Source organism: Rutidosis leptorrhynchoides, chromosome 3, assembly GCF_046630445.1.
Source record: "Rutidosis leptorrhynchoides isolate AG116_Rl617_1_P2 chromosome 3, CSIRO_AGI_Rlap_v1, whole genome shotgun sequence".
Classification (NCBI taxonomy): Eukaryota; Viridiplantae; Streptophyta; class Magnoliopsida; order Asterales; family Asteraceae; genus Rutidosis; species Rutidosis leptorrhynchoides.
Window position 1 is genome coordinate 674,768,651 of NC_092335.1, and position 11,117 is coordinate 674,779,767.

The 11,117-nt window shown below is 33.8% G+C and overlaps 1 protein-coding gene and 1 long non-coding RNA gene across 2 annotated transcripts; both read right to left on the minus strand.

Moving 5' to 3' along the window:
* Window positions 1-3,677: 3,677 nt before the first annotated feature.
* LOC139899390 (uncharacterized) lies at window positions 3,678-6,692 on the minus strand. The gene is made up of 5 exons (XR_011777463.1): window positions 6,096-6,692; window positions 5,699-5,856; window positions 5,251-5,344; window positions 5,023-5,142; window positions 3,678-4,509 (listed from the first exon to the last, which is right to left on the minus strand). It is a non-coding gene; the product is annotated as an uncharacterized lncRNA (long non-coding RNA).
* Window positions 6,693-7,529: 837 nt separating this feature from the next.
* Window positions 7,530-8,669, minus strand: LOC139902633 (uncharacterized). The gene has a single exon (XM_071885240.1). It carries the CDS (start codon window positions 8,667-8,669, stop codon window positions 7,530-7,532), a length of 1,140 nt encoding a protein of 379 aa, XP_071741341.1.
* Window positions 8,670-11,117: the final 2,448 nt, after the last annotated feature.

Genomic DNA, 11,117 nt, shown 5'->3' on the forward strand with positions numbered 1-11,117 from the left:
CACACATGCAGCATAACGGCTAAAAACTGACACTTTTAATAAAATTTCCCCAAACTGCCCATTTCGGTAGTCTGTCAAAGACAGTCGGCCGACTGTCTAGACAAACTACCGACTATCCAAAGACAATCAGTCAACTGTCTAGACAAACTACAGACTGTCTAGACAAACTACCGACTCTCCTCCAAAAGACAAACTACCGACTGTCCAAAGACAATCGGCCGACTGTCTAGACAAACTACCGACTGTCCAGAGATAAACTACCTACTGTCCAGAGACAAACTACCGACTGCCGAGAAACAATTGGCCAACTGTGTTCTTGAGGTGCACCAGCAGCAAAGTTACGGGTTTTGCCCCAAAATCACCAAATCTCGATCTAGGACTCGATTTTGACCATAAAACCCAAAAAATGTTGTTTATAAATCATCATAAGACATATAACCACAAAATTTAAACACAAATAACTCTAAGTTATAGCAATTTTGACATCAAACTAACTTTTGTAAAAAAAAAACCCAACTAAAAACCCATTTAATTCATAGATTTGGACATGAAATCACACAAATCTTACCTTGTTAGAATCACAACAACACAAGGAACTATTTAAGCACACAAATCAGACTTTAAATTAAGATTTATATAATTAGGGCTTCAAGAGGTTGAAGATTAGAAAAAGAGAGAGGGTGAGAAGTTTCTAGAAGAAAAAGTGCCGTTTCACTACACATAACGGGTTAAAATCCCATACCTCACATCACACGGGTATTTACCAGTTAGTTATCTGATATCTTTCGTACCTCGTTAGGAGACCCTAATGGAGTCCAAATTAAATAAACAAACCTGTTCCGTAACCCTTGTCACAAACTGGTCTCAACCAAACAATAAAATAACCCTAAACTGATAATTAAAATAAAAGCACTTAAAGACACATAATAAAACCCTAAGGGAAAAATATTCATCTTACGTCCAGCCCAGGTTTCTGTCTGTTACAATAAATGGGCGGCGGAGGGGGATGACAACTCCAAATATTTTCATGCATCGATCAAAAGAGACTGTAACTCAACTAGGATTCAAGGACTGTACATCGATGGCATATGGCAAGACGTTGGCCATCCGGATCTTGACAGTTTAGGATAACTAAATTTCAATTGTGTCAGCGTAGATGAGGCAGATAGATTCGAACAATCGTTTATAGAAACTGGAATTTGGACGGTGATTAAAGATTGTGGTGTTTCAAAGGCTCCCGGACCGGACGGTTTTCAGAGTTTTTTGGTGGTTCGTCAAGGATGACCTAAAAAAGGTTGTGGATTGGTTTTGGGAAGCAACACGATATCTAATGGGTGTAACGCATCGTTCTTGACAGTGATCCCAATGTAAAATTCCTAAAGGGACTTGGTGATTATAGATACATTAATCAAATTGGAAGTTTGTACAAAATCCTAGCAAAAATTATAGCAACTCGACTAAAGAAGGTCACCTCGAAATTAATAAGTGGTGAAAAAGTACATACATCAAAGGGCATTACATCATGGATGGTATACTTTCGGCAAATGAAGTAGTGGGTGATCTAAAGGCTCGTAAAAGTGTAAGTCTTATTTTTTAAGCAGACTTTGCCAAGGCATTTGATAGTTTGGATTATATTGAGTTACTTACTCATTGTTTTAAAGTTAACGGGTTTTGATTCTTAATGGAGAGCGTGGATAGAAACATGTTTACAATCAGCGTCTGTTTTAGTTCTTGTAAACGGAGCCTCGACCAAAGAGTTCTCGTTAAAAATAGGAGTAAGATAAGGCGACCCGCTATCGCCTTATCTTTTCATCCTGGATACTGAATGTCTTAGTCGTCTAATATAAGATGCCATTTATGTAGGAGAAATGTGCTAATTCTCATGAAAATCTTGAAATGTTTCAAAAAGATCTCCAGTTTAAAACTCAATTTAACGAAAAGTTTCTTATATGGCGTGGGGGTATTGAGTGAGATTTTAGAAACTACTTCCTATTCAATTAGATGTCAAACGGGAATATTTCCTATGACATATCTTGGGTTGCCTATCGGAAAAAATGAACAAGATCAAGGATTCGGATATGTACATTGAGAAAGTCCAAAATAGATTGGGGAGTTGGAAAGCAAAAATGATGTCTTTTAGTGGTCGATTAACCCTCATAAAGTCGGTTCTAACGAGCTTACCATTGTATGCCTTCTCCTTATTCCGTGCTCCAGCGGGCATCATCAACTCGCAAGAAGTTATGCGTCAATATTTTTTCTGGGGTGGGTCAGGTGATCATAATAAAATGTCATGGGTTAGTTGGGAAACCATTCTTTTGTCTTATGCAAAAGGAGGGCTCAACATTGGGTCGCTCAAAGAAAAAATCTCGCGCTCTTGGGTAAATGGTGGTGGCGGTTTCGGGTGGAAAATAACACGTTTTGGGTAAAAATAATAAAAAGCATATATGGTCGGGACTAGGGGTTGGATTCAAATATTCGGGATAGTTTGATTCGAAAAGTTTGTAAGACTTTACAGGTTGGAAGCAAACAAAAACGCGACAGTTGCGGACAGAATTAACAGAGATGGTTCGGGTTTATCTTTTGCGTGGCAATGGTCAAGAAGTCCTTCAGGTAGAACAAGAGGTGAGCTGCAACAGATACAGGAAATGCTACAATCATTCACGTTCGCCTGCAACAATTTAGATTCGTGGATATGATCTTTACAAAAGTAACGAGATTTTCACTTCACGTGCATTATCAAAGTTAGTGAATGAACGTTTAACTCATAATGTTATCATACAACCAGAAAGGCTACGAAACAAATATTTGCCACAAAAAATTGGCCTATTTATTTGGAGAACGAAAAGGAATAGAATACCAGTTCGTGTGGAATCAGACAAACGTGGAATAGATCTTGACTCGGTTAGGTGTCTCCTTTGCGATAGTGACTCTAAAACGGTTGAGCACATAATACTTACTTGCCCGGTTGCAAAAGATTTATGGTGTCGAGTCTTCCGATGGTGGAATGGTGGTACACCTCAATATTCTGGTTTAGTCGACATGTTTATAGGAAATGTCTCTCCTACAAATACCAACACCTCCAAACTATGGCAAGCAAGAAGCAAGAGAGGGTTAGCGGGTATATGCTATGGAGAATTAGAAACTTAAAAGTGTTTGAAAAGAAGAATTGCAATGTCCCAATGGCGGTAAATGAAATTTTTTCAAAAAGTTTTCTTTAGATAACATTGCGGTCGAAAAATATGAATCTCGATTGGAGCACGTGGCTCCTTCAACCAAGTGTATACAACGATCATGGCTAAACATTGCGGGTCATAACTCTCGAAGAATACTCCTCTCGAGCTCGTGTGCAGTTTTTTAGTCGACTAGAGTTTTTTTCGTTTTAAGGAATCGTTCATTCTTTAGTTTTTGTTGTACTACATTTGCTCTATGCGATCTTGATGTCTCGTTTATCACTAACACTTCATGAATAATAATAAAATTAGATTTATGAGCCCGTGCGTTGCACGGCAGTTTTATAAAATAGTATTCGAAAACGAAAACGTTAGTATGTTATATGTTGTCAAAAATAAAAATTAGTATGACATAGTACATTATGGTAATTCATAGATGTAACAAAACAGGGCCAAACTTATCGAAGTAAATTGAATAATCGAATAATCTATTAAAAATATGCTTACTAACATACATACAGATAAAGTAAATAGTTCAACTTCATTTCAAACATAAATGACAAACATCAAGCAACAAAACCTATTGAGAAATATTCAATGTAATTACAAAACCTGTCAACATCATTATTGGTTTTCTTCTCAAGTATAGCACATTTCCTTGGAGTCTTGTCCTGTAATAAATATATACTAAATCAAATTCCACACAATAATTTGTTCAAACATCAACAAAAACATTGAGCAAAATAACTCACGTCTAATAAAGGAATAGGCCGTAGCCTAATCGAATCAATATTACCAAAATTATAAAACTCTCTCAACAATGCTTTCTTCTTCACTTTCAATGGCAATTCCCCAACAACACGGTCTGAATCGATAAACTAACACTAAACTAACATAATACATTATCCAGTTAGTCGAACAAAACCACCAAAAAACTAACACTAAATCATACATATCAAAGTCATAAACTATCAAGCGTTATAGAATTTTGCAGTCCCACCTGCAGTAGATAAGCTACACAGTATACGAACTTGTGCAGTCCGTCATAAAGTTAGATTAACTACATAGTAAATGGTTTGATTGTGGCATATCATTGTTCAACTCAACCCTCCCGACCAGTTTTAATTCGTACAAAAATTTAACAAATTTAGCCTATCAATATGTAATTTTGCTACCTCTATCTCTATATGAAAATAGAAAATACAATACCTATAATGTGCATAGTGAACTTGTGGTTCTTGTCATGACAACATACATTTGAATCAATAACACAATAGTACTTGTTGAATACTTTCTCCTGCAGACAGGACTCCACAAGGAGTCACATAATCTCTCTATCCTACATATTCATGACAAAATTATAATTAGCCTCATTCTAACGAAATCATGTTTTGACCCGTAACCCAATTTGCTACCTCAAATGTATACCTACTTCCCTCGCAAATCCAACCTCAAAATCAATGAACTTAATTTTAGGTGATATATGTTATAACAATTTTCTCCAAAAAATCAGCAACTTTATAGAATAATTAGTCCAATCAACAACTTCATGTGTTTTCTTCAAAAATATAAATATATAAATTTTTTAAAATAGGTTGATTTCGGAGCCTTTATCCTTGTGATAGAAAATTAATCAAAGCATTAATCAGAAGATTGCACCTAATCCAAGAGGGACCAAATACATCCTCTGAAATAATATAAATCACAATGATAAAACACATTCCAACCATGTGAGATAAAACACAGTCAAATCGGCCAGTTCGTAAGAAAATCGATATTACCGCTTTCTAACCAAGATATGTATAGCTGTGCATTTCATAGAATTAGTTTAAAAAGCAGACTTATCACTTACCATCACCGTCTTCGTACACTGTCCCCGGGAATATACACCAATCGTCTGTTGTGACGTGGTGCTCATGGATTGGGTGACAACATTGATAACGGTAAGTTCAAGAGGGAACAAATACATCAACTGAAATTACAGTATTCACAAGGATAAATTTCATCAAAACTAAAGATGATCACAATAGAATCAGACAGTAAATGGTAAGCATATAGAGTTAAAAACAAAACTACTCACATATTTGTCCAAAAAGGATCTATCCACCAATGGCTTTACGCCACCGTCATTTCGTATCTTAACGCCACCGATATATTCGGAAAATGTTGAAGTCCTGTTATGATTCGCAACAGTTTAATAAATAGAGAGTAAAGAAACGAATAAGAAACATAACTAATCACTATTACTATAGTAGGCCCAACAATTTTTATATTACAAGCCTATAGTTAGGCAAGATCGAAATATATTTTAGATGGCTAAAATTAGGGGTTTTCAATTATCATGCATACAATTTTAAAGTTGAAATATATTTCAACTATCAAATTTTCATGTGTTGACACAACTAAAGATATGAGAGTTAGGCAGATAATAATAATCACCTATTTTGACACTATAAGAAATATCAAATATAGTTAAATGTTGTGAATTTTATATTTATAAATGATTTAAAGCCCAAGTAATTACTTACTTGCTGTTAGACTGTTAGTGCCAATCAGCATCCACAGACACTGAAATTGTTAACAATCAGTTTTCTCCCACCATGGTCATTATGGACATGTGATTGATGTACTTTCTATTGTATGCATATACTTCCAAATTCTGAAGATCAAACTGATAAAGTTCAATCTGAAAATTAAAAACCAATAAAAAATAACTGCTTGTTTCACTAAACACCTAATGTAATAACCTGAAAAATAACAAAACCTAAAAAATACAACAGAGAAATCAGAAACACATATATTCATACATAAGCCGTACATCCCTTCTAATTTATGAAACGCTAAGAAAGTTTATATGTCAAAACCTAATAATTAATTGAGAATCGTTCGTTTGTTCAAAAACCATTACATCCCTTCTACACATACCTTGTATTATGACATTGATAAACTCCAGTTACATGAGCAACTCTCTTCAAAACCTAATAACCTTGTGTTGTGTTCAGATAATGAGAGTTTGTAAGATTATCATCAGGAAAAGAGAAAGAAAAAACACTTTTACTCTTATAATTACGCTTAAGTAATACTGTAACAAACTAAATCAAGGGCAATGAATATACTCTGTTTCCAAGCCTTGGAACGCGTTTGGCTCGATTGTTTTTTTTTTCATCTTTTTCATCTATCGATGAAAAGACTTAGTTTATGTTATCGTTATTTTAGTAAAAAAAAAAAAAAAAATCCAATAATAAATAATGGGAAATTGAACCCCCCCAGATTAAGATTTCAGTCACTTAAAAGTTAAAAACAAATACCAATAAATAATCTAGTCACTTAAATAAAATGGTTTTCCTGACTGGAGACCCCTAATTTTGAATTATGTCTGCAACGATAAGTGCTGACGTGTATGTTAAAAAATGTTAATTAGTGCTAATTGGGATTAGGTTATGGATTAACATGTCAGCATAGATGCTTAAGGGAAGATTAGGGAATTTTCATGATTTATAGATTATAGATAGATACATAGATTATAGATAGATTGCACTTTGCTTTTAAAAAAAAAAAAAAAAAAAGATTATTTAATTATGAGAAATGAATTATGATATTTTTTATGAATTAATGAATTTTGATAATGATGATGATGATAATGATGATGATGATGTTGATAAAAGTTAGGATAATAAATCGTCTACATCGCCGGTGGGCGACTTCTTGAATGGTGAAACACAAAACACGTGTATTTATTTTTTATTAGACCACTCTTAACCATGACGGTATGTCATGGGATCACTGACTGTCACATTAGCACCTTCTTTCCATCACTAACCAACCACTAAATGCTAAAATCCATGACATACTCATCACTTGATCCCACCTCTATTTTTTATATTAAACTTTTATATTATTAACTTATATATAACAATTAAAATTCTAAAAATAAAAGTTTTATTAATAAAAATAAAACATTACAAATTCCTAAAAAAATACATTACAAAGTCCTAAAATTAAAAAAAAAAATTTACAAAGTACTAAAAAAAAAAAAAAAAACATTACAAAATCAAACTAGTCATCGTCTTCGTCTTCGTCCTCCTCTTCGTCGTCTTCTTCGTCGTCCTCTTCATCTTGGTTATTAGTTCCCGAAGGTCCTGCTTCATCATTGTCATTGACATGGTCGGGAATTGCCGAAGGTCCTGCTTGTTGGTTAGGTCTAATACGTGCATTTGGTGGTAAACTCCAAATGTGTTCGATAAGGTTGTCTCGGAGAAAACGATGAGTGGTAGAATCTCGTAGTTCTTTGTCCATTCGCAAATGCGTATCGAACCTTTCTCTTATTGATAATGAACGACGAACCGGTTGATAATCCTCCTATAACCCACAAAATGCTCGACCATTATCTTCAGTGATCATGTTGTGTAAAATCACGCACGTATACATAATGCACTGTATCTTCTCGATATAGAATTGTCTTGCAGGACTTTTAATGACTGCAAAACGACCTTGAAGAACACCGAAAGCTTGTTCGATATCCTTTCTTGCTGACTCTTGGTACCTTTTGAATTTTGTTGTTTTTGGTTCAACCGTACTTTTGAACGATTTCACAAGGGTCGCCCAATCAGGATAAATTCCGTCCGCTAAATAATACCTTTTTGTAAAATGTTTTCCATTCACCGTATAGTTACACGGTGGAGCTCTATCTTCAAGTAACTCTTTAAATAAATCGGATTGATTTAACATATTGATATCATTATTTGAACCAGCTGGTTCAAAGTAAGCGTGCCAAATCCACAAATCATACGAGGCGACCGCTTCCAACATTATTGTTGGGTGACCATGATCGCCTCGTGTGTATTGACCTTTCCAAGAAACTGGACAATTTTTCCAAGCCCAATGTATACAATCTAGACTACCGAGCATGCCCGGAAAATTATGTATTTGCTCGTGTTTTGTAATTAAACGTTGAACATCATGAGTATTAGGTTTTCTTAAATATTCAGTTGAAAATAAATGTATAACACTTTTGCAATAATTTTCTAAACAACGGTATGATGTTGTTTCACCAATATGCAAATACTCATCAAAAATATCAGGAGCAACACCATATGCTAATTGTCGTATAGCGGATGTGATTTTTTGATAAATGGTAAATCCGAGTAAACCGGTTGCATCCCTTCTTTGATAAAAATATTTAAAGTATGAAGGAATAGGTTCATGAGAATAATTGAGTATACCTGCGGATATACGGTTAAACAATCGACGACTCATTCGAAACCTTCTTCGAAATTTATCTTCGGGGAAGGTTGGTGTGTCGGAAAAGTAATCATTCCACAAGAGTGTAGCCCTTCCAGCCCGATCTCTATGAAAATATCTTCTTGGATTTCTCGGAATAGGTTGTTGATTTTCTTCCTCTTCTTCGGCATTTAAAAAATCAAGAATTTTAAGTTGTTGCGGATCGTACGCACTTGTTACTTGTGTGAGGTCTTCTAAATCGTAATCGATATTATTCATTGTTTGGATATTGTTGTAGATAGAGTGTAATATTAATGTTGAGTGTGTATTTATTGTGGAGTATGTATATATATAAGAATTAGAAATAAAAAGAAAAAAAAATAAAACAATAAATATCGTTGAAATTCAAAGTTAACCGTTGGAGCCGTGTTCCATAATGTCGTTACATAGCAAGTTTGGATCATGGTCGTTGGAAGGCGGGGAGGAAGGACCTTGCTAGTATCGGCGCCCTTAAGGGCGGGCTCAACCACGGGGATCAACGGCGAACCGATACGAAGGACCTTATAGGTACTATATCTTTGAGTCAGATAATTTTGTCACATTCGACGATATTATCCACAACTACCTACCTACTTGTGTAGTGGATCACATCATGTATGTATCGTGGACTTCTTAACCTATTTTTTATTATACGGTGGGCCGTTGCGGTTTTTCATAATTACGCAATTGATCCCTAAAAAATTGTCCAAATTGCTCGTATAGGATTAATTGTGACTTGGTATAGATGTGAATGAAGATAGAGAACATTGATTTAATATTGTAAAGAAAACGAATATAAAGTATCTCAAATAAAAAACAATTTGTATGATTTTTTTAACAAATAATTGAAAAAATTACGCCATTGGTACATGTGGTTTGTACATTTTTGCATGACAAAACCTAAAATTTCTTTTTTGTATGATTGAGACCTAGACTTTACTTATTTTATTTATTTTATTTGTTTGGTACCAACACCTCACATGTGCAACGCATGTGAGGGTAATTTCATCATTTTACGTATAATAAGCAAAACTTAGGGTATCAATCATACAAAAAGAAAAAAGTGTAGGTTTTGTAATGCAAAAGTGTTAAAATTACGGGTACCAATAGCGTAACTTTTTCTATTAGTTACTTTAAATGAATTATTTATTATTATTATTATTATTATTATTATTATTATTATTATTATTATTATTATTATTATCATATCATAAAAGAAAATAGATGGGCTGTAATGACCATGCCTACTAGTATTTTGTTTTATCATCTTAAAATAATGTCTTTGTTATTGAAAACATACCGATTAGATCTAGAGCTAGCAGCAGGTTCCGTATTAATGGTGTGTGCGAATTGAAGATCTGCTCACTGTAGAAGGTGGACTCTAGTTACATCATATTCTATTACAAACTAGCCTTTAAGAGCCCGTGCATTGCACGGCGGGCCTTAATAAGACTAAATATAAAATGTTAACGAACTTATCAAAAACAACGAAACAACATCGATATAAAACATCACACTTGATATTAAAACAAACAATGTTTTTCATTGAACCAATGCATTCAAGTTGTTCTAAAGATTGTTGTAAACATTAATAAAGATAGAACGCACGTTTCTTAAAGTTGTAGGTGAAAAACCACTTTGTGCTAGGTTTGAGACGATTTTCTTTTCGGAAAAGGTTGAATCCGTACGTCACTGAAAGGTTTGGCCTTTTCTTCGACTCTTCATGTTTCAGCCTCCATTTGTATTTGCGCTTCGCTAAATTATAACATGACACTCTTTTCCACTACTTAGTCCAAGAAGTTTGATCAATTCTTTAGGAAGACGTTAACAACAAAAGATATATGTGTAAATTTATTATAATGGTAAATGTTGAAATAAAGTAAACAAATTGACAACAGAAATATATTGTATTAAACCTTACCGAACGAAGGATGCCTGACGTAATTTGCCTTTGATGTAGGCCGCTTAAACCAAAAATAAACATGTAGTTAAAGTTTGTAATATTTTAAAAAAGGTCATAATCAGCATTAGCAGATGTATAGAGATTAGGCTATTGATTTTATGAATAAGCAGGTTTCTTTAACTTGATGCCTGTATACTGAAAATCTTATTTCAGTTTATGTCACAAATCTATCTAGTAGTCAATAATTGACCATTCAAAGGAGAAGATGCTTATAGAGTAGTATTGTAATTTTATCATTAATCAGGTTTATCACTACTATAGAAGCAAGGAATTTTAATTTCTTATTACAGGCAGTGTTACAAATCCATCAAATATCACAAATAAATGGACAAATACTTACTAGGAAATGACAACCAACTACTTAAAAACTTTATCTGTATTCCAAACTAATCAAAACTCAAACGTAATTTGAAAAAAACTATACCACTTTCACTCCATTGTTTATCCAGTAAAAAGAATGCATAAGTAATTTATGAAATGTCTCGTTCATATTGATTATAAACGTTCCATATTAATTGATTTCGTTGCGAGATTTTGACCTCTATATGAGACGTTTTTCAAAGACTGCATTCGATTTTAAAACAAAGCATAACCTTTAATTTATCGTTAAAGGTTTAAAAATGATAATCGAAAATATAGCGTTTTCACACGACCATTACATAATGGTTTACAATAATATTACACAACAACATATGTCTTCGAATGCAGTTTTCAAACAATATTAT

Excerpts from the sequence above, each read along its gene's own strand:
- LOC139902633 (XM_071885240.1), bottom strand. The coding sequence starts at position 8,669 with ATGAATAATATCGATTACGATTTAGAAGACCTCACACAAGTAACAAGT.